Source organism: Copadichromis virginalis, linkage group LG14 (genome assembly GCF_057382275.1).
Source record: "Copadichromis virginalis isolate Kocher_CV1m ecotype Utaka linkage group LG14, C_Virginalis_male_GT1.1, whole genome shotgun sequence".
NCBI lineage: Eukaryota > Metazoa > Chordata > Actinopteri > Cichliformes > Cichlidae > Copadichromis > Copadichromis virginalis.
In genome coordinates, this window is record NC_140631.1 from 14,931,546 (window position 1) to 14,955,534 (window position 23,989).

Sequence of the window (23,989 nt, forward strand, 5' to 3'; positions counted from 1 at the left end):
TTTTAACATTAGTGAATTTAGGCTAAGGTGTCCTCTAAGCTTTATTGCCATGGTAACAACTAATGCTAACAATAAAAAGTGAATATTTGTCATTTCAACAATAATGTTGAACAACCTTTGAGAGGACAGTTTAAAGGCTTTTGGAAAGTTCATTTATTAAATGTGCTTCACTTGTACATGACATGTTGTTTCGGTCTCAAAGTGGAGATGACCGAAGCGTGCACCAGACAGAAGGGTCACTTCTTTTTGTATAGACACGTTTTAAGATATTCAGAAACATGTTTTGCACATCTGACGAACGTCTTTGTGCGCACTGCCCTTTGATCTGCTGTTCTGCCCTGATTGTATTCACCGTATTTTTGATTGATCCTCAGATGTCACGTGTCGCTATGATTAGCTGTGTGCCGCTCTACAGATCCTCAGCCTGTTGCTGTTGTTGTTGCTGCTGCTCAACACTCTCAGCTTACAGGATTTACTGACCTACAAAAGGGTTACTGCTGTTTTGGGCCTGCAGGTTTACAGTCCCTGCTGACTGTAAACAGAGCACACCTGTGGCCTGTCTGCACCTGACTGCAGCTGTGACCGTCACAGAGAGGGGATGCATTTCTGTAGCACACCTGTACACTTTGAAATTAAATAAATGTTTGAATCACCCTCAGCAGACACTTTATTAGATACACCTTGGTGGTAATAGAGACGTTTTTTGCCTTAATTCTTTGTTGCAAAAATTCAACAAGGTGCTGGAAACAGTCCTCAGGTTTTGGTTCATGTTGACATGATAGCATAAAAGAGTTGCTGCAAATCCATCATGTGAATCTCCCGTTCCATCACATCCCAAAAGTGTCTCTCTTGGATTGAGATCTGGTGACTGTGGAGGTTTATTTGAGTACAGTAAACTCACTCATCATCATCTGACCAGTGTTACATGGTGCATTATTATGCAAGAAGCAGCCATAAGAAGATGGTTTGACTGCGGCCATGAAGGAATTGACACGAGCAGCAACAGTACTCATGTAGGGTGTGATGTTTAAATGATGCTCAGTTGGTACTAAGGAGTCCCAAGTGTGCAAAGAAAATATCCTGACACCATTACACCACCAACCTGATCTGTTGGCACAATCCATGCTTTCAGGTCCTTTACACCAAACTGACCCTACCGTCCAAATGTTGCAGCAGAAATTCTGATCAGAACAATGTTTTTCCAATCTTCAGTTGTGCAGTTATGGTGAGCTGAATTGTGTCCTCAGTGTTCTCACCTTAGCCGACAGGATTGTGGTCTTCTGCTGCTGTGGCTCATCTGCTTTATGAAACATGTTGCATGTTCAGAAATGCTCTTCTGAATACCTTGGTTGTTATTCAAGCTGCTGTTGGCTTCCAATCAGCTTGACAATCTTCCTCTGACACCAAAAGGATATTTTTACACAGTGAACTGCCGCTTACTGGATATTTGGTTGGAAAAGGAGACCTTTAGGTCTCTATAAACAATAGAGATGGGTGTGTGGGAAAATCCCAGCAGATCAGCAGCTTCTGAAAGACTCAGACTTTAACTATAGTGTTGTGATTAAAAGTTGCAAGCAGGGTTTATAATTCAGACATTACCAGCAGAGTTAATGATGATCTGCTGCTGTGAGGTGGTATTGTTTGTATTTTGTTTCTTCCTCAGTGGCAATCAGCTGTACTGCAGTTAGGAGCATTTAAGGCTCTTATGAGGAGACACGTTTGATCCTGGAGCAGCCCAGATTGGGGATTTATGTAATCTCAGCACAGTGGTTTTAGATTACACCGATTCATTTACTCACAAGTCCCGCAGCGCCTCCAACCATATCTCGGTGCGGTGGGGGAGGGTGTGGCTCAGGCTGATTCATTAGCAGTTTTTCCTCTTTTGTCTTTCATTGGCCAGAAAATCTAGGCAAAGGTGAGTGCCAACAAAGCACTTTAAAAAATACTCGAGTCAATCCTTTTACTGGAAAACAGTCCAACCCAACCCCTGCTCCTGAAAAAGAAAAATCAATTAGCTGCATTAGGATTTCAAATCTGATCCAACGCACATGAAGGGGTTATTGCTTCTGTAAAAGATGGTTATTGAGCCTACACCTGCTGCACCCTCCCACCACTGCGCTCTCATGCACATAAGGATGCCATTGTTTGCACTTGTCTGCACGTCGTCTCCACCAGCTATTCACTTATTTCTTGGAAATCCTCAAAATCTGACCAGCGACCACCGCGTTATCAGGTAAAAGGATTAACGGAGCAAAGACTAAAGTAATTTATCAATCAGTGACTGTTGTGCAACGTTGACGTCTTCCAAGAATACTAACATTTCTCAAAACTGTGCTCTTTACAGGCTTTGGTTTGTTCCCCAGAACTAAGATCCAACGAGGGAAAGAAGGAGACGCAGTCACGCCATGGTCTGTATTAATGAGCTGAAATATTTATTTTTAAAAACTGAAAAAATAAAAACAAACCCACCAACATAGTTTTAGTATATTATACAAAGACATATTTCAATGTTGCTATGTGAGTATCTGTTTCTCTCTGACTACAGTGTGAGGCAGTTTGAAAGGCTGGCTGAGCTGGTAGGACTAAACAGACATGAACCAGAGAGAGAGCCAAAGAGGGAGAGAGAGGTTAATAAAAAGGTAATTTGGGCAAAAATAAAATAAAATAAAATAAAACCCAAAATATCACTCGAGGTGCAATCCAGTCTTTCAAGACACTTGGAAAAAAAAAAAATCCATACAAAGAAAATGCTCCTTTCTTTTATGGAGGTTTTCTTCTTCTACTGAAGTCAGCTACCAGATGTGTTGTCCAGATGTGGAAGAAGTGACAGACTACAGCTAAAAATCATTTAGTACAAAAAGACCTGGACTCAATAGCACTGCAGATAATACTTCTTATTATTATTGGCAAATACTATTCGACCAGCAGCTGTTAAATTACCCAGTGTCACAACCTTTTAGAGATATGCAGCTGAAGCGGAGCGTCCAAAACTAAAGTACGTTAAGACACAGAGAGACAAACCCCCACCACCACCAACCGCGGGTCATCGAATAGAAAGAAGGTAAGTAACGTGTTGAGGGTTGAAGATAAACGCCTGCTCGTCTCAGGTTTCAGAGTCCAGAGCCAAACGGCAGCTCGTCGGGTTCAGCAGGAAGTTAGGAAACTAACTGTTTTGTTTAAGTTAAACCGAATCCTTAAAAGCAAGCAAAATATTATTTCCAACAACAGGAGGCTTGTAGTTTATGTCCACAGCTACTTGGTCTTTAGGAAGCTATTGAAAAAACACTGCAGTTTGCTTTCGTCCCAGACCCCGTGATCCCTCTGTCACTCAGAGAAGGAATTCAGGGAAAATAACGGCAGTCGGTCCCCCGCTGTGCGTGGCGAGAGGCTGGGTCACGTGATCAAACCGGGCCGATCTAAAGGTTTGTGCAGCGGGAATGGCCTCGAGTCCTCGTTTAAGTCTGACTTCAAGAAAGGTCAAAGTTCTCATGGATATTTCTTCTCCTGCTGATTTATTGGGCTAAGCTTGTGACGAGACAGCAGAGGAGGGTCTCTGTCTTTACTGAACCGAGGAGCAAAACTTGTGTTTTGATGAAGAGAAAAAGACATCAGAACGAGCTCTATATTTAAAAAAAATAACGATAATAAAGAGGGCTGCCTCTCGCTACCCTGTTCCCCAGTTTAACCAGTATAAGAAGGAAAATCTGAAAAATCAGACCCATGTTATTAGTGTTTTCAGCAAACCTGCTCATCTAAACCTTCCCCTGATGCACGGCTACCTCCAATGATGTAGCATGAGGTAGTTCACAGGGACCGTGTGTGTGTGTGTGTGTGTGTGCTACTTTGCAACCCAACCCTCCTGCACATGGACCGTTCTATTTGAGCGCTTATTAAAATAAAGACCAAAAATCAGGGGTGTGTCTGTGTGTGTGGGAGGGGTCGGTGTTTAAGTTAACAGTCATGGTCGTTACAATGGTGAGGAGGTGAAAGGCAGAAAGTCCAGCGAAGCGGACTCAATAAGGTGAGAACTCACAGTGAGAAAAAAAGAAGCGTCTCGGGCTCCCGCGGTTTCACGCGCAGGACAAAAACATCTGTTTTTAAATGGGAGAGCACGCCGTCTATGTTACGGAGACACGAATGTGGGCTGGGTGGACTCATCTCCCCCCTCCGTCCTGCTCCTCAGAGTTCGGCCTTTGTGCGGTGCGTCCCGGGATGACGAGTAGAACTTGTGCAGCGAGGAGGGAAACGACAATAAGAGACCTCGCCGCTGAGTTTTCCCAACACAGTCCAGGAGGAGGAGCGGGGGGAAAGGCCGCGAAGCCGGGCTGTGGGTCGTCTTTCACACCGTTCCTCGTGTGCACGTGTTCGTCCCTCCGATACCACTAACACCCCCACCCATCCTCCGCTGTTGCTGAGCCCTTGGTGCTGTCCTTTATGGAAGCTTCGGGACATGGGTGGAGAAGCGGGTTTAGAAAAGAAGCACCTTTTCATTTGGCTTGGATAACAGACAAACAAATAATAATTAAAAAAATAACAAGGGAGAAGAAAGGCTGAAAAGTGTGTCTATAAATAGAAAGAGGCAGACAGAAGCCGGTCTTCTGGGTTGAGGAGGAGTGGGGTGACGACACCGGTGGCGGGGATCAGCCTGTGCCTGTGGAGGACGAGGAGGAGACAGATTTTAAGTGTTTTTGTTGCTACGGTTTTTTTAAAACCGTGCATAAATTGTAACGCAGGTGCCCACCCTCTTCATCCTCGCCCCAGCCTTCTGCTACGCCGGCCAGTTCGTAATGCTTCTTCCTCAGCTCGCCGAGACGCTCTCGCTCCTTCTGCAGACGGGTCTCCAGCTCCAGAACCAGGACCTGTGGAGACGCCGACACGTTCACAGGACTGTTAATCACTTTCCCCTCTCAAATCCTGGAAAACGAAAAACTATAAACAGATCGGCTCGAAGCTGAACAAACAAGGGAGAAGACGACCTTTCATCGAGCAACAGCTGATGATTTATTACATTTAAAACTGTACGTAACGCAGCCACAGCTGCCAGCGTGGGTTTATGGGTGTCACGGTGTGATACAGATACAGCTGTTTAACTTTTCTCAAACACGGAAAATCCAACTGTCATCCAGGCTGAATTATGTCAGGCTCGTGTGTTTGTGTGTGAGTGAGAGAAAACCTTCTAAACAACCAGATGAAAGCTGTTGTTTAAACAGGTCTGACTTAAACTAAAACACACATCTTAAAATAGGAGCCCTGTGTGCGTTTCCAACAATGAGCTGTGTGTGTGTGTCTGTGTGTGTGAGAGAAGGTTCAGAGCTTCCCGTGTTTTTCTTTCAGTGTGGGTGAAGCAAAGCCACAACACAGACTCAAGTGTTCACATGAACCTTGGCTTCACTCACGATGAAAAACGAACCTTCAGAGTCTCGGATCGGCACGCCTACCCGAGCGGCTCGCTCGTTAAAAATAAGACTTTGTGATTATTTTGGGGCCAAAAGGGAGAGACTATTTTTACTCCATGTCCAATGAAAGGCACCTTGTGAAAAGCTTCTCGGATGAAGTTACGGTCACCTCCTGATTTAATTAAGACTGTCGGCTGCTCGCTCACCTGTGCATCCATCTCCTGTCGCTTGATCTGGGTGAGAGTCATGCTGGAGAAGTCCATAGTGTCTAGAAAAGACCGGCATAAATATTTTGTGGTTGTTTGGTTTTTTTTCCTTTCTTTTTTAAGGTAGCAGGAAATAGGAAACTAAAACTCACCTGTCTCTTCAATCTGGGACTTCCCAGACTTAGTGGAGGCCACGACGGCCGCGGTGGCCTGTGTGACGCCGCGGGACGCCTGCTGCAGGCGGTGCAGCTTGGTGCTGTCTTTGTCTGCTTTTACCTGCAGAAGGAGAGCAGCAATAATGCGAGAGACGTGAAATCTTTAACATCTTTCCCTAGAGTTAACTGCTAAAGTAACGTTTTCAGCTTTCTCAAAAAAGCTCAACTTCTTTGCTCACCTTGGAAGCAGCCACGAGCTGTGCTGTGCTGGCAGCAATTTCATGTGAGCACACCATCAGCTCCTCAAACTTCCCTTTGCCCTGAACCACCAGGTCAGCAGCATCCCTGCAACAACAACACAGTGCAAAACAAACTCAAGGGAAGCTCTGATTTTAATTTAAAGCTAGAAAGGAAGTGGAAACAGAGTTTTTATACACTGGAGATTTTTATAGTGTTAACGCGGCTAGCATCTTAAACCAAAGCACACATAGAAACAACGAAAACGACTCCTTAAAACAAACTATACCCCACATCAGGGTAAGCGTTTATAGCATAACATTTACATAACATTAGATAACAGCCATCATTACTACAGGACATGAACAAAACTGTTAAGTTTGTCCACCTGTGGTTGAAATTCAAAGGTTTTTTTAAATATAGTTTTACTGGTTTCTTGTATTTGGCAATTCCACTTGTTGAAAATACAGCACTTTAAGCAGAGAGCGCAGCTCATCCTGGGGAACACTGACTCAGCTAACAGAGTCTGTACCAACGCCACATCTAGGAGGTTGCTTGGATGCCTGAACAATTTCACTTTGCTCCGTTTCTGCTTTGAACGACTGCCCGACCTAATCCCATCTCTAAGTGCGCCCAGGAACGCTTCAGAGGAAGCAGTCTGCATCTGCGATGTCATCTTCCCTGTCACTAGCCAGAGCTCCTGGGCATCACGCTCAGAAGAAACTAAAACTTTGTAAATAACCTCACAAGCCTTAAAGTGTTCGCTTTATCAATCTTCTTCTAAAAAAAAAAAAAGTCTCCTCTTTGCTCATCATCATCATCATCATCAACAACTTTCCCACAGCAAGCACTCAGCCTTCAAGCACTTTAATACTTTGCTGTGAGGAAGACTCACAGAGGAGAGGAAGGCTACTTACACCATGACTGTAGCGCCCCATCCCACCGCTTTGGAGGCAGAGATCAGGCCCTCGGTCCAGCGTGAGTTCTTGGCATAAAATTCCTTCATGGAGGCTGCCCCCTGGTGGACAAACACCAAACATGTTTAAATTAGATGTTAGATATTGAGTTTATTTAAACTATGCTAAAATACCAGTAACATAAAGCTGCAGTGTGACTCACCCTTCCACTCTCCACGATGTCCCTTTGCAGATCTTTGGAAGACAAAATAAGCTCCTTGATGGCCTGCATGAGCTCTGTGCAGGAGGCCAAGATCCTGCAGAGGGCGACAGAGCAGAAGACAATCACTGCCTGCAGCTCTCCAGCTCAAGCAAGCCTGATGTAGCTCAGAAGCTGTACCTGCAGATATCTTGAACGCAGCTTGTAGCGATAGCTAATGCTCGACTGATGCACCACTGACCCAAATCCTCAGTGCAGTTTGTGTGTTTTGTTTTGGTTACAGCTGTAGTGGCTGTTTGTTCCTCTGCATGATCATCTCCCACAGCAGCTACAGATTAAACACTTTTTTCCTTTTTTACATGAATAATTAAGTCACCCTGAGAGTTAAGAGAAAGTTTAATTAGCTTAATTTGCACACAGAGTTAATACACAGCCTGGATGAATACCAGAGAAACCTAATCAACCCGATCTTTTTTTATTGTGGGTCCGACAAACGGCCGACGTTTATTTAATGAGGCTGAAAAGACAGAATACTGCATTGAAGACAAGTGTCAGGCTGGCTTCAAATGTCAAGCTTTGTCCTGGTTTTGTGGTTGAATTTATGAAACTCTTCACACATCAGCACTCAGCAGGTGACTATCCGACATCTCGCGGTTGATGAAAACCATCTCCCTTTCCTTTCCCGCTTCATTTCCTCAGATTGCGCACATCAGAATACAAACAGATACCTGCAGGCTTGTGTCTGTGTTATTTATTCAAAATGAGATGGAGGAGTTCGCCGCTCTCTTAGGAACACTCGCCTCTGCCAAGGAGGCAAAACGCCACCAAAAAACACAACATTTGCACATTTTTGGTAATGTTTGTATGCGTGTGTGTCATTCTGACACTTTGTAGTGGTGTAGAGTGAGGTCATGTTAACAATCCATTAAAATTTAGCTCACATCTTCAAAGTTCACTTAAACATTTATTGGTGGAAAATTAACAAAAAGCCTCCAATTTAGAAACTATGATTCTTACAAGTGTGGGGTGTATCGTCAACGTATTGTGTCACATTTGACCTCTGACCTCTCCATCAAAATGTGTTATATCTATAAAGAAAGTATTTTCAGGAAATATACTGTAGTATCATGTTATATAGTGACTTCTAGTTATTTACAGCACTATTCCCTTGAAGGTAAACACTGCTTTGGTGAAGGTTTGTGGAGAGCTTCTTGTTGTTGAAGAAGATGCTGAGTTAGTTTTTGGAGATGACTCAACTTCTTCTAAAGTTCAAAAGCATTTTGCTGCTGTGCAGGAAAGAGAAACCAAAACAAAACCACCGGAAGTTAAAAAGCTTGAGGTTGAAGTTTGTTTCTAATTAGAGGTAAAATGTGGCGTTGTTGTCTGTGCTATGTTTGGCAGGTCTATATCAGAGCTTCAGTGCACTGTGTGACTGTTTGCTTTAGGAGGAGGGTGCTGCCTGGTTAGAGCGAGGACATTACATGACTCTGAACTCATTTAAAGGTCGCTGAATGTCCGCTCGTCCGAGTTTTACGCTGTTGCATGAGTGTAGAAAGGCTCACGGTTGCAGCTGCTTTAAAAGCCAGACAGTCAGTTATCTTTGGAAACCCACATTTAACTAAAAATGATGTTATAGGAAAAAGATAATCTGCTCAGCTTCCGTGCGGTGCCCCCCCTCCAAAAAAAACAAGTCCTAATCTGAGCATTACCTCTCGTTGACCTCCATCTTGATTCCTGTATCAACTGCTCGAGAATTGTTGAGCATTTCCTGTTGGCGCGCACAGAGGAGCATAAGGGGGGGAGAAGAGTGAGAGGTTAATACTGCTGCAAAGTCAAACAGGGGACAATGTTTTCACACTGGACACTCGCACAAACACCTGGTGCCTGATGACCAAAGTTAAACACCCCTCCCAAACACACTTATGCACCTCTATCCTGGCAGCGGCTGATTCCACAGCGGCAGAAGTGGCAGCCATTTCCTGCTCCACGAGGTCTCCCAGCTCCCCCTGCTGCAGCTCCAAACCCTGAGGACGCAATTTCTGAAACAGCGGAAAGTCAAGTATTCACATTAAGGGAGAAATTAGCCATCGTATCACAAAGCGGCTGCGGAGACAGAGCGACTCTTTATCTCTACCCACCTCTGCCGTGGCCAGGACGGCCTCCAGAGCTGCCTTCAGCTTGCCGCTGTCCGCTGCAGCGAGGCCGTCCTGCTGCTTCATCAGTCCCAGCAGAGCCAAAGCTTCAGCCCCGCACACCTTCACACTCTCTGACAGGGCTGACACACAAAAAGGGGCAGGAAGGATGCACGGGTTATAAATCCACAAACACACACACTAAGTGTTTGAGCTACCAGATTTATACTCTGAACTCTGGGATATGACTGTGCCACAAGCAGCTGAAGCTGGAGTGTTAATTAAACCGATATCTCCTCAGACGTGTCAACCGCTGCAGACGAACACTCTGACAGGAGGAAGCCAAAATATAACTCTGCAGCACCTGACAGCCAGATGATTTGCTCTAAACCAGGGGTGTCAAACTCATTTTAGTTCAGGGGCCACATGGAGAAAAGTCTATTCTCAAGTGGGCCGGACTGGTAAAATCATTGTATATATAACTTAAAAACAACAACTTCAGATTGTTTTCTTTGTTTTAATACGATCAACATAAAAATAAATCTAGAGCCTGTGGACAGTATGTTCAAAATAGTACAGGCACAACATAGCTAATAATCATAAAACATCAAGTTATTTGAAAATTCTGAGGACAAAGAACACACAAACACACAGTGCCTCAGTGATTCACAGACGTATATCACAGATCACAGAACTACATCAGGGAGTCTCATGCAGCACTTTCAGTGGGGTTGCATAGTTTATTTGACTCCTGATACCTGGCATCTTTTAGCTTTCACCAGCTCATCAATATCAGGCTTCACATCCTGAGCGTCAGCTAACTTCAGGATGTGCTCTTTACAGAGAAAACTTGCTCACAAAGATACACAACAGTTTTGCAGCGAGGGCTGTCAAGTTGGGGTAACCTGGCAAGAGATCCTGATAGAATGTGTTCAAGCCACCTGCGGCAAATTTGCCCTTCAAATCCGAGTCACACTGCAAGTCTATTATTTCAAGTTGGATCCGGACGGGCAGATCAATAGGATTCACGGTGAACGGCGAGCAAAAAACTTTGAAGTCTTTCTCCAGTTCACCAAAAATCTGAAATCGTTGCTCAAACTAGTAACAGTCCCGTTATTTTATCTTTAAACCGCTTCATATCTGCCACATCGTGCACACATTTTTCAGACAGGGGAAGTGAGCTGCGTCTCCCACAATAACAGCTTCAACTTGAAAGAAACGCATGCTGTCATAATACTGCGTGACAACTTTGTTGCGTCCTTGCAGCTGTTTGTTCAAGTTATTCAGGTGCTCTGTAACATCCACCATAAATGCAAGGTCCTGCATCCATTCTGCGGAATGAAATTCTAACACTGGTTTGCCCTTTTCTTCCATAAACCGTTTAACAACAATTTCTCCTCGTAAATCAAAGAAACGCCTCAGCACAGCACCTCGGCTCAACCATCTTACCTCAGTGTGGTATGGCAGGCCATAGATGTGGTCTTTCTCTCTGAGAAGACTGTCAAACTGACGGTGATTGAGGCTTCTGGATCGGATGAAATTAACAGTTTGGATGACCACCTTCATGACGTTATCCATTTTCAGTGACTTGCAACACAAAGCCTCCTGGTGCAAAATACAGTGAAAAGTCCAAAAATCACGTCCTCCATTTGCAGATTGCACTTTATCTCTGAACTTTTTTTACAACGCCTGCCTTGAAAAGCGCTATATAAATCCAATCCATTATTTCTTCCCGATCGTTGAGGGCGCACCATCTGTAGCCAGGCTGACAGCGCGGGACCAGTCCACTCCGACCCTGTCCAGCGCAATGAGCAATGAGGTAGCTAGCTTTCACTGCAGCATCACTGATGTCTGTGAGTAAACACAGACTGCTGTTTCTTCAGACCCGCCAACAGTTCATTCACCTTCTCTCTTCTCCGCTGCCCTTGAAAGTTGTCATATTTGTCGGCATGAAGACTCACATAGTGGCGACGGAGGTTATATTCTTTCAGCACTGCAACATGCTGGGAACACACCAAACATACAGCTTTCCCATTCACTCCCGTGAATAAATAGGAGGATGACCATTTTTCTTGGAACACTCTGCATCCACTTTTCTCTTTTTTGACAGAGACATATTGGGGCAATAAGGGTGCCAAAGCACATCAGGTTTAAATTTCGTGGGCAAAACAAAGTAGCTCACAATTGCTATTGCGCCATCCAATGGACACAATTGGAACAGCAGTTTCTTTATTGAAAAATTGATGCTCATTTTTATACTTTACAAAATCATCTCATGGGCCAGATTAAACCCGTTTGCGGGCCTGATCCGGCCCGCGGGCCGTACGTTCGACACCCCTGCTCTAAACTGTAAACAGGCTCCACAGGCAATGTATGGAAGCACACACACCGAGTCAAAGCTAAGTGCTCCTCATTGATCCTTAGCCTCTGCAGCCTGTGGTTTTGACCCAGTGTTTAGGTTTTGTTTTTTTCTTTTGTTGCAGTAAAATAAGTGCTGGCCAGAACTCTATTATATTTGGGCATGTTTAGACTTGCCATCTCCCCGAGGGCGAAAACATTACATCTGCATGAAGTCAGCACTTTTGTTCTATTCTGGCCTGTTTTGGCTCACATTCTGTATTTAAAACACGACTAAAGAACTATTTGCGACTGCAATGTGAGTGTCCCGCCACACGATAAACAGACATACACTTAATGGTCACTTTATTAGGTACAGCTGTTCAAAAGCGCAAGTTAACGCATATCTAAATCATCAATGGACTTATGTGTGCAGACATGGTCAACATGAAGAACTGGGTAAAGAAGTAAGCTGTGGCTAAGAGGAGAGGGCAGCTGTCACTAGCTAGATCCATTTTCACACAGCTTTTCAGTGTCAGTGTTGTGGAAGGAGAAATATCAAACAGTTAGCAGGAAGTTAGCTCGCTAGAAACTAGCGAGCTAACTTCATTGATGTAGCATGTTCTGGGAGATTTCTGAACAAATTAAAACGTACAGCTCTGCTACCACTTCTAACATAAATGAAGGCCGAAAACTAAACAGCAATGACTTCTGTAGGGTTACTGAAGTTGGGCTAGCTGGTATATAATGATGTGCTACGTGATCGCTAGCGACACAGCTATGTTACCATAAGATTAGCACAGTGAAACCAGTGGATGAACGCTAACTTTTTCCCACTCGATAGAAGTTGGAGCAGCTGCGAGAGAATTCAACATTAATGAATCAATGGTACGGAAAAGAGGAAGCAAGAATATTGAGTAGAGTAAAGTTTGACTTATCTGACTGTTTTGTTTCGCTTAATGCACCTTATGTATGAAAACAGGCCCGTTATCGACAGTGAGCCTTTCGGCCCGAAAAATACGGTATACCCAGTGTCCTGCACTTAAACATTCATTTAATATCACGTACACATATACACATACCCCCAAGAAGACACTGAGAAAAAATAAAGAATAACATTGAGACTGTCTCTTTGCCATAAGTCATTGTTGATTTTGTGTCTTCACTCTCCATCCCCTGCCAAGCTGCACCTGTGATTCTGCGGCTGCTCGCTGATGAGCTGACAGATAAGTAAATCTTTTCTTGGATCTTATCCTCTGCATCCAACATCATGGTTGTAAACCGCCATGAGTCTCCCATCAACGTCAAACTTATAGACTTTGGCCTCGCATGTCCTGCGTCTGCAGTGATGCCTGGTGACCGTGTGGAGACGGTTGGTTATAGTGCACCTGAAGTTATGCTTGGCCTTCCTTACAATGAAGCAAGTGACATGTGGTCTCTGGGGCTGGTGGCTGTGGAGCCTGTACAGGCGTGCCACTCTACCCTGGAAATGAAGACTATGATGTTTTGAAATTCATCATAGAGACTCAGGGTCAGCCACCACCAGATCATGTTCTAGACTCTGGCGTCTACACTGAAGACTATTTCATTGAAGACAACGACAACCAACAGCGCTGGACATTTAAGACTGACCAGCAATTTCAGTACGAGACAGGATATGAGTCCCTGGAGACAAGATACATCAAACTGACGCGTCTCGATGACCTCGAACAAGTTATGATGTTTAGAAGAGGACCTGAAAATGGCCAATGTTTGTTTGTAAGCTTAATTAAACAAATGTTGGCCTTGGATGCACACCAGCGCATAACACCGTCGGAGGTTCTCCGGCATCCCTTTTTCAACCCTAAGAGTTCCCCTTGCATTGACATTAGTGCCGAAAGACCACAAAACCCTGTGGTCTTTCAGCACCCTTCAAACTTGAAATGCAAGAGATCAGAGAAAATCAACTGCAGTTTCCAAAACTCGGTTGAATTTTCAGCAAGTATTCGTACACACGTCAGCCAGCCCATCCTTCAGCTCAGATGAGCTTGAAATAGTTGAAGGGAGCATTTTGGGAAACCACTACAAGGTAGAGGCTTTCCTCGGAGAAGGGGGCTTTGGTATTGTAGCCAAATGCCGTGATACCAAAACCAACCAAGCTGTGGCTATTAAGGTGAACAAGAACCGCACTGATATTCTGCAACAGGCAAAAAAGGAAATTTTCATCCTGGAGCAGCTGAGAAGGTTGGATCCAGATGCCGCCAACATTGTTAAATGGAACGGCTTTTTCCTTGACAGAGAGCGGGTTTGCCTGAAATTTGAACTCCTAGATCAATGCCTGTGGACTACATAGGGGACCCGAATAACCGGTGTCTCCCCATAAGCGAAGTCAGGCCAATTTTAGGTCAACTCACAAATGCTCTGTCCCACCTGGGTTCTTTGGGAATAGTGCACGCTGACCTCAAACCTGGAAACATCATGGTTGTAAACCGCTATGAGTCTCCAGTCAAAGTCAGACTTATAGACTTTGGCCTCGCATGTCCTGCGTCTGCAGTGATGCCTGGTGACCGTGTGGGGACAGTTGGTTATAGTGCACCTGAGGTTATGCTTGGCCTTCCTTATAATGAAGCATGTGACATGTGGTCTCTGGGGCTGGTGGCTGTGGAGCTCGGTACAGGCGTGCCACTCTACCCTGGAAAAAAATATGATGTTTTGAAATTCATCATAGAGACTCAGGGTCAGCCACCAGATCATGTTCTCGATCCTGGCGTGTACACTGAAGACTATTTCACAAAAGACAACTACAACTACAACCAAGAGCGCTGGACATTTAAGACCAGCCAACAATTTAAATATGAGACAGGATATGAATCTTTGGAGACAAGATACATAAAACTTAAACGTCTGGATGACCTCGAACAAATAATGATGTTTAGACGAGGACCCGAAGATGGCCAACGCTTATTTGTCAGCCTAATTAAAGAGATGTTGGCCTTGGATGCACACCAGTGGATAACACCCTCTCAGGTTCTACGGCATCCCTTTTTCAGCCCTGGCCTCTCCAACAGGTTCCCAAGTATCAACACTGAAAGACCATACAGAGTCAATTTCCAGCATGGCATCTTCCACCCTGGACCAAAGTGATAAAAACACAAACTGGGGTTGGAAAAGGATATTAACAGCAAATTACACTGGAAATATTAATTAAGCTGCTCCAATAATTATCACTTTGGCTTTTTTTTTTAATTTTCACTCCCCCCACCCCAACCAGTCGTGACAGAGGGCTGTCCCTTCCTGAGCCTGGTTCTGTCGAAGGTTTCTTCCTTTTTAAAGGGAGTTTTTCCTTCCCACTGTCGCTAAATGCTTGCTCATAGGGAATCTTCTGATTGCTGGGGTGGCCAAAACTCTAGGGGAACTAGCAATTCCAATATTCAAAGCAGAGCAGCGGACACCTTACCATCACATCAGTCCCTTAATCCGACCTAAAACACCATGTTTACAGAAATAAATTCCATACAAATTGGAGCCTCCTAGTAGACATACCTGTGTTATAAATGTGAAACGCCTCCAATTTTCAGAAAAGTTGACCTCTGACCTTGAAGTCAAGGTCACTGAGATTTAAGCTTCACAGAGATTTTCAGTAGATGCAACCATGGTATTGATTTGAAAAATCGACACAGTCACAAACTTGGATGTCCACAGCACCTCGCCATATACCAAAGATTAAGAGGTGTTTTTTTCTAGGTTTTTATAAAGATTACAAAACACAAATAACAAAAATGTCAACGCTATTTTGATGTTGTCTAATTTAGTGCAAAAAAAACAAAACAAACCCAAAAACTAATAAATAAAATAAATATATATTACATACATATATATATATATGTATATACTACATACTATAAAACATTTTAGTGGTTCACAATGGGGTCAATGAACAGAATGAAGGAAGTGAGTCATTTCTATATGACAATGGTGTGAAAAATCATTTTTTTGTATTTGTTTGTCACACTTAAACATTTCAGATCATCAAACAATAAATTTTTTTAATGTATAAAGAAAAAATCCTTTAACTGTCCAGTTTTCTTGATGTTATTATGCTTCTACCACTGGTTTGTCATTAATAAATCAAACTTTGATTGCTGCAGCAGAAAAAAGACGAATAGAAAATGGTGCAGATTTACACTTTACCTGAAACAGAGCAAAAGTGCTCTTTACATAGGTTAATGAATATTAACTAATATAGGCTAGATATTTGGACATTACTAGCTTCATTTGGGCCTTCTGAGCCATTAGTCCTCTGGCTTATTGGAATCTTGACTGTCTCCAGTTAGTCCAGAATGCTGCTGCAAGGTTTTTAACTAAGACACGAAAAAGAGAGCACGTTACACCAGTTTTATGTTCATTACACTGGTTTCCAGTACATTTTAGAATTCATTTTAAAATCTTGGTACTGACTTTTAAAGCTTTGAATTGTGATGCCCCTTTCTACATTTCTGATCTTTTAGAACCCCACGCTCCCTCTCGCAGCCTGAGATCATCTAATCAAAGGCTGTTGGTAGTTCCACAAACACGTTTTAAGACCAGAGGAGATTTTTTTTAGAGCAGTGGCCCCCAGGTTGTGGAATGCTCTCCCTCCATCATTACGTCGCCTTGAATGTATTTATTCTTTATAAAGCAGCTTATGGCTCATTTATTTAGATTGGCTTTTAATTAGATTTGATGATGATTTCACATCACTAAGCAGACAGTGACTTCACTGTACTCAGATGACCTCTACAGTCAACAGACCTCCATCCAATACAGCACCTTTGGGATGTGGTGGAACGAGAGATTCACAAATCTGCAGCAGCTGTATGATGCTGTCATGTCAAATCTCTGTAGGTTGTTTTCTGCACCTTATTTAAAGCATGCCATGAGGAATTAAGGCTGTTTTGAAGCAAAAAACAGGTCCAACCCAGTATTAGCAAGGTGTACGTAATAAAGTGACCAGTGAGTGTAAGGATCAGAACAGTTCAGATAAGGAAATGAAAATCTCCATAAACTGAAATCATCTCTCTGTACCTCTCACAGAGAACAATCTTACCGTCAGCCTGCTCCACAGGCACCATGTGGGAGGTGGCACTACCCTGAACTATGGTGTCGCCCACCAGGTGGCCAGACTGGGTCACTGCACGCACCAGCTCAGACACACCTGCACAAAACAGCAGAAAAAAGAAAGTAAAAATTATCACAAATATTCATCAGCTTTATTTAACAGCATTAACACAGCGTGATTTTAAAAGATAACAAATTACAAACAAATAACTAATTTTTTTCTTTCACATTCTGTTTCGTCTCACCCGTGTTGTCAGCCAGGAAGGCCACTCTGGTAGAATTTAATCTCTCCATACACTCTAAGGAGGCTTGACACCTGGATGCAAGGTAGTCTGCAGAGATGGAGCGACACACTTGATGAGCGCATGCACACGAACACGCTGCTACACAAAGAGGTGATGTTCACAGTTGCACTGCACAGAATCCACACGTCAGATTCTGACCTGCCGAGCTGGTGCAGCTGATGTGCGCCGGGTCGTCTATCTGAGCCAGACTGTCCTGGATGATCTTCTCCGCCTCCTCCACGGCGCCCTGCAGGCTGGCCCAACGAGCCGCTGCCAGCTGGCTCTCTAACGCCTGCTCCCTGCTCTCCTGTGGACAAACGCACACAGTCAAACTTACAAACATCGCAATCTGCACACTCAGAGCCGCTCGCGTCTCCCACGTGCTCGATTTAAAGTGACTAAAATTAAGAAGTTTACAAGGGGAGATGTTTGAATTCATCACCTTCTCATTGAGTTGGTTCTGCAGGGTTTCAGCACTCTTCACCCTGCTCTCTCTTTCAGTCACCAGCGAGCTTTGGACCCGCTCTAGCTCCTCCCCCCGGGCCGCAAGCTCCGCCTCCACCTTCGACAACGACTGGACCAGCTCGGCTTTCTCCGACTCCAACGCTGCCAGCTGAGTGCCGAGCACCTCGCTCGACTGTGTCGAGGAAATAAAACATGGAGGGATTACGAAACAAAAACAATGAAGTGAGAAGAACAACAGAAGGAAACGATTTGGATGGTCAGGATAATTCACAGCTGTCGGGATCAGGAAGAGCTCTGACCTCACTATAAAAACCCAAACACACACACAAAAAAACCCCACTTCATCTTTAACCACAATAACCATGTTGTCTCAGACCCCAGAGCTTTGGGGTTGACCTTTAAATAAAGGAACTCTGGGAATTTGTGGTTTTGTAATGTAGCTACATCCTCCTGTCTTTGGAGGAGAGCAGTGGAACTTGAGCCGAGTGCCTGCCCTTTTATTTGCAGGTAGATAGTGAAGTGTAAAAGCAGGAAAAGGTGAAAGACTTACAGCCTGGGTGCCGGCAGGTCCGACAGACAGAGGAGGAAATGAAGAAGAAACAGAACTGTTAGGCTTTTTAAAGCTGCGGTGTGAGAGCTGCTCATCGGGGAGAAGGAAAAATAAAGTGACAAGAGCGATAAAATGTGGGCTGTGGGAGCGAAAAGAACTGGAGAGAGGCGGAGGAGGACAGAAAGAGTGATGGAGTTGATAAGTGGATGCTGCAAAGAATAGGAAGTCAGGAGTGGGAGGCTGAGAGACGGATGAAAGGCACAGGGAACAGAGCATGTGCAGAGAAACGGTACAGTCGTCGGGGATCCTGAGGGTTAACAGCATGATTCAGGGATTTATTTATTTATTTATGTTTAAATTACGCTTATCCCGTTATGAATTTTCCTGTAAATGATCTCGTTAGCTCCAGCTTTTTTTCTCCCCTCTGAAACATCCGTAGTTAAGATCCTGGAATGAAATGCTGCACTAATGTAAGGGACTAAATATCCGTGTTTCCATAAGCAGTTAATGTTTGTGCAAGATTTTTACCGCTCTCATCTCTCGCTCTCTCTTTGTTTTCTGCAACTTTTTCTATTCAGCTCAGCAATGACAAAAAAAACAACAAACAAACCGAGAGGCGAATAAGAAAAGAAACGAGGCGGTGAGGGGGAAAAAATGAATACATAACAATTGCTTCTGTTTAAATTTCTCCACTGTGAAAATCGTTTTATTCAATCGCTGATGTCAAACAAACGAATTAGCATATCAATTCTAACACAAGCTGCGCTTTGAGCCTCTGAAGCGGTTCGCGTACAGGAACAGTCGTGATTAAGAGAGGAGACGATGAAAAAGAAATGGAGGGCGTGGATGATGGACGGGGACGGAGTGTGTTTTTATGGAGCGCGATTGTGACAGAAAAGCGGTTATTTATCTTTGAGTCATTGTCCGGGATGTGTTGTTACCATTTAAAAGTACTGTGTAAAAGTGTTGAGCATCCCTCATTTGTTTAATTCCAACAAGCTTTGCTATGAGCACCTTTATTAGAGATAAGCCTCGTTTTCCCCTGACAGCTCTCTGGGTCAAACCGGAACCAGCGTCTGATGAAAAACTGACAAACTTTCAGAAAGCCTGGAGAATTATTGCTTTAGATCACTTTACAAATGCCAAGAAAGCCTGACTCCTTCGAAGAAAAATCTGCAGATCTGAGGCTTGGTGTGCTCCAGGATCACAGGAGGATACCAGCTGTATTTAACTTTGTCCCTTCTCTGCTGCCAAGCTAGAGAGTGACTGAGATCATTTAATAATTGATGATTAGAATAAGAGTGTGTGGTGTCAGCGCCCCATTATAAGACTTTATACATAAAGATCACACAGGTCACCCATGTCATTAATCTTTTCGCACACTCTTGTGTTAGTTGGTGTTTTTATAGATTAATGTTAAAGGGCAGGGAGCGGGCTATAAATTAGTTTTGTAAGTTTTCACAGCAACTCCGGGATCTGGATTTAGGATCTGAGCGAAGAAAGGAGAGGAGAGGGAGACCTGCTGCGAAGAGGCCACGCTGGTCTTCAGGGAGTCCAGCTCTGCCCGGCTTGAGACCAGCTCTCTCTGGAGCTCCTGAAGATGCTCGAGCTGCTCCCGCTCCTGAGCAAGAAAAGCCCAAATTAAACTTCAGACATCTTAAAAACAACAGCCTGTTTGGTCACTTTGCGGCAGAAAAATCCAACTTTACCAAACTCTGCACACCATTTGGAGCGAAACCGTACTGCTTTCCGTACACGTTTGGCAGTGATGACCAAACCAGCCTCGTTCTCACCTGTCTGTCCGCCGCCTCCTGAGCGGCCTTCACCTTCTCCTGCATCTCTTTCCTCACCGCCTCCACTTCATCCTGTGCCGCCCGAGCTACCGTCATCTGCCGGGTCACCTCTGCGTTCTGCATACAGACACACAAAGAAACACTTGTAATTCAGACAGCAGATCCTCAGCTTGACAGAAATAAAGGACACGAGGAGGCCACTGCGATCTAAGGATCTCATGAAGTAGAGGGTCTCACCTTTCTCAGCAGGTCTGCGTGGCTCTGAACCAGCTCGGTGTACTTCTCCTTCAGCTTGGTGTAGCGCTGCTCGTTGGCCTGAGCTTTTCCTGGTAAAAGTCGCGTGAACACATACAGAGAGACACACACACAGCAGGTGAAGCGGCTATGTCAGATGACCATGACCAAAAATTCGACTCGTTGACTGAGTAGATAATGTGCCGGTGTAGAATAAACAAAGCCTTACTCTCAATCTCCGTTAGGCTTCTCTGCTCCTTCTCCGTGTCCTCCCTGACCCTCCGCAGGTCGTCCAGTTCGGCCTTCAGGAACTCGCTCTCTCCCACAGCCTGTAGCCTCAGGTGGCTCTGCTCGGCAAGCTCCGCCTCCAGCTCGTTGACTCGCCCCCGCAGAGCCTGGCACAACCGGCCGCTCTGGCGACGGACAGGAGAGAGGGGGAAAAGGTCATACGTTTTGTGAGGATGCTGCTCGGATAAAGTTAGGAAAAAAGCTGCTGTTTTTACCTCCAGTCTGAAAGACTCCAGCTCCTCTTTGAGGGCCTGGATCTCCCTCGTCAGCTGCTCGATCAGCCGGTCTCTGTCATTAACATCACAGATAAAAATGAATCTAATCTGATCTTACAAGATTGTTGTTAACATAAGCAAAACTTTAGCTATTTGGGGTACGATGGCACACGTGTGTCCTGGACTGTTAGAAATACTTGGCAATATTTGTCATCTCTGCTGCTCTACATAAAACTGGAGAACAAGATTCACACGGTACCATTCAGGCACCAGAGACATGTTTACGCAGCGCTTGGGCAATTTTATATACAATAAGTGTTTATTCATGTCACTCTGCTCCTGTAATGACACTCACTTGTCATCCTTGCGCATGCCGTTCTGACTGTTGAAGTTGAACGGGTCGATAGCAGCCGAGGTGCCAAACAGGTCGTCGAATTTTGTCTCCACAGGAGCCTGAAAAGGATAAACACACAAATCACATAGCAACCTAAAGTGAAACATGTCACCACTTTTTTTTTTTACTTTGATAATTATGATAGCTCATGAAAATCCAGTATCTCTTGTATTTAGAACATTTCCTTTACAGTTTGTGTTTGTACAGTTTGGATTGTAATTTACTCAGAGTGTCTGATGGGCTAGTTCAGTACACGCAAGCACAATCATGGGGAGAACTGCTGACTTGACAGCGGCCCAGATGATCATCACTGACATCCTCAACAAGCAGGCACAGAAAGAGCCTGCAGAGAAGGAGCTGACTGAGGCTGTGGTCAGAGCACCACACGCTCAGACATCTTCAGGAAACCGATCCATTCCTAAAATGAAACCACTTGTCAACCAGAGACAGCACTGAAAATGTTTTACCTGGACTAAGGACATCCGCTGTGGTTCAAAGTATCTTTCCAGATAAAAGTAAATTGTGTATTTCATTTGGAAATCAAGGATCTAGAGTCCAGTGTGAGATTTCTGCAGTCTGGGATGATGTTGAGCGCTGTGTCACCTGCTGCTGTTGGAGGTGTTTGATCCAAAGTCAACACAGCTGTCTACCAAGAGATTTTAGAGCACTTTATGGAGAAGCCGACTTCACACGTGCCCACGGTTTGTCGACCTTTTCATTAGTGCACTCGATCGACCTGCCTGAACTGAACCGTACTTGGAGGTATTGTCAAGAGGAAGATGAGAAACACCAGAGCTAAAAATACTGACAAGCTGAAAGCTTCTGTCAAACCCTCAGTAACACTTCAGCAGTGCAACGAGCTGATCACGTCCATGTCATACCAATAATTTGCACCAAACTGTTTAAGGTTGGACCTTAAACAGTAAAACCTTTTTTTTTTTATTTTTTTAAATTGATCTTATTAAATATTCCAATAAGCTGAGACACTGGATTTCATGTGCATCTGAAAAACAACATAATTAATACTATACAAACCAGATGTATACAGAGGAAATGCTTAGATAGACGACACATTTAAATATAAATCTATGCGATGCGGCAGAACAGCTCTACTGGATCCTATACGAGTTCACAGATGTTCCTAATAATTTGGCTGGACAAACAGATGGGCCAAATTTAAGAAGACAGCATCCAGAGCTGCTTATCTGGTTACCGGCAGTACGGGGACGTCCGTGTCCACCAGGTCGTCCGTTTCCACTACGTGCTCTGACTCCGGGGACGACGACTCGGCGGGGATCACGACCACGGGGCTGATGTGCTCCGACAGAGCAGATGCACGCAGGAAGTTTGGAGGGTTCTGCGACAATCAGAAAGGCACGAGGTTATTCTTTGTATAATGTCCTGGTTTCGTCAGGTTCATCACAGTGGAATCTATTTGCCTACATTTTCATGAAAGCGTGACATCACATTTCATTTTCAGTTGTGAAAAACGATGGGATTCAACAACAAAGATAAAAGCTTTGAACTGAAACTTTTACACGTTTAGGTGTGGTTTAAATGCGCGTAAGTCCTCACCTCAGGCAACTGTGGGATTTGAATCAGCCTCTTAAAATACTGCAGGTTACTGGAGCGATAAAACAGACTCTTTAGCCTGAAAGCAAAAAGGGGAGAGATATAAAAATGAAAAAGAGGAAACGGGAAAACCTCACTGAGAAAAGCAGACAGAGCAAAAAGGTCTGACACTAAAAATTCATTCAGCACGGTAACAAGAGCTCAGAGAAACTGTGACCAACTCTGTGTGTGTGTGAGACACTGAAAGTGAACTTCATACTTCTTGAACTGTTCCTGGAAGCGATCTCTGTGGCCCTGGAGAGTGTCAGCTGGAAGGCCTGCGTGCACACAAAGACAAGTGGCCAGGAATTACTTACAGACAGGTAGATCAGGATACTTTAAAACATGTCTGACTGCATACACATACGGGGGGATTTGATTAAGAATACTTCAGAACTGCAAATTTCCACATCTACCTTTCCAGAGAGTAAGAAAAAGGCTTTTTGAAACTGAGCTGCTGGTTAATTTTTTTTTCCCAGTGAGGCTTTGAAAATTTTCATGAGCCCGAGGGGTTCTGAGGAATCCATCAATTCAGAGAGGAGAAACGCATCTCTCAATCTTTGAAGATAACTGTCAGAGATTTTAAGTATGCACACATCTGAGGAATATTAAGAGCCAAAGGTAAGGCTAGAAATCCTACAGCTAAACCCAGTGCAGTTCAGGAGACACAGGGCTTCATCAGCTTGTACTTAAGTGGTGCTTACGAGTGAGACCTTGAATACAAGCCCATACTACAGTATTTATTCGTCTGTGATTTTACTATTGTAGGCAAAATGATGATGTCAAATATTTGAGGTATAGTAATGTTCAAAAGTGTCGAGCCGCCCCACATTTCTTTATACTTTTCTTGGAAAAGGTGCAGTGACTTATTGAAGCGGGCAAACAAAACTGCATTGGGAGTGTGTTTGGGATGATTATCATGCTGAAAGTTGAAAGTGATGCCAGTAGACGGATCAACTGAAGGTCCAGATGCATCACTCAGGTCCTGTGTCAGGTCTTTTTCCTATTTCTTAAAGATGTGACTTTCAGATGCTGTTTATCTGCTGTAGATAGTTTTTTTAGTCTTTCCCTTTCTTCTTTTGTCCTGCATCTGTTCAGTTTCCTCAAATTTGTTTAAGGACACATTGCACACCACGCTGAGATATGCCAAGTTTCAGACTAATAGCTTTTTGAGAATTGCCTTGTTGGTGCAAAAATGCTATTTTGTGGAAATTGTTACCAGCAGTCTGTCACAAAAATGTTTACAAAGTGTGTAAAGACATTGGGTCTTTGTTAGGTTGTCTGTTACGTGTAGACACAACACTGGTCCATCCACTGATCATTCGACTGCACTTGAATGAGTCACAAGTTAGTGTTAAATGGCTTAAGCACATCTGTGCTTTAGACAGATGTGATGGCAATGACTACTATTTACCTTTAGCAACAAATTACAGAAGCATTAAAAAAAATGGCAGTTTTGTTCATCGCTAGCTGCAGACCTAATGTTGCTGTTGTGTTTGT

The 23,989-nt window shown here is 44.0% G+C and overlaps 1 protein-coding gene across 2 annotated transcripts in view; it reads right to left on the reverse strand.

Annotated features, from left to right (window-relative positions):
* Positions 1–2,408: 2,408 nt before the first annotated feature.
* hip1 (huntingtin interacting protein 1) overlaps positions 2,409–23,989 on the reverse strand; it is a 51,047-nt gene continuing 29,466 nt past the window's right edge. For both annotated transcript variants that reach the window (XM_085479402.1, XM_085479403.1), the window contains exons 9-31: positions 22,710–22,767; positions 22,454–22,529; positions 22,092–22,235; positions 20,840–20,937; positions 20,485–20,557; positions 20,211–20,394; positions 19,985–20,073; positions 19,748–19,864; positions 19,474–19,575; positions 17,382–17,576; positions 17,099–17,246; positions 16,901–16,987; positions 16,645–16,752; positions 9,249–9,385; positions 9,039–9,149; positions 8,820–8,878; positions 7,114–7,207; positions 6,912–7,012; positions 5,997–6,102; positions 5,755–5,878; positions 5,603–5,664; positions 4,742–4,859; positions 2,409–4,651 (exon numbers count right to left, since the gene is read on the reverse strand). In XM_085479402.1, coding sequence (XP_085335528.1) covers positions 4,641–4,651; positions 4,742–4,859; positions 5,603–5,664; positions 5,755–5,878; positions 5,997–6,102; positions 6,912–7,012; positions 7,114–7,207; positions 8,820–8,878; positions 9,039–9,149; positions 9,249–9,385; positions 16,645–16,752; positions 16,901–16,987; positions 17,099–17,246; positions 17,382–17,576; positions 19,474–19,575; positions 19,748–19,864; positions 19,985–20,073; positions 20,211–20,394; positions 20,485–20,557; positions 20,840–20,937; positions 22,092–22,235; positions 22,454–22,529; positions 22,710–22,767 — 2,402 coding nt within the window. In that variant the 3' untranslated portion in view covers positions 2,409–4,640. The remainder of the gene's footprint in view (positions 4,652–4,741; positions 4,860–5,602; positions 5,665–5,754; positions 5,879–5,996; positions 6,103–6,911; positions 7,013–7,113; positions 7,208–8,819; positions 8,879–9,038; positions 9,150–9,248; positions 9,386–16,644; positions 16,753–16,900; positions 16,988–17,098; positions 17,247–17,381; positions 17,577–19,473; positions 19,576–19,747; positions 19,865–19,984; positions 20,074–20,210; positions 20,395–20,484; positions 20,558–20,839; positions 20,938–22,091; positions 22,236–22,453; positions 22,530–22,709; positions 22,768–23,989) is intronic.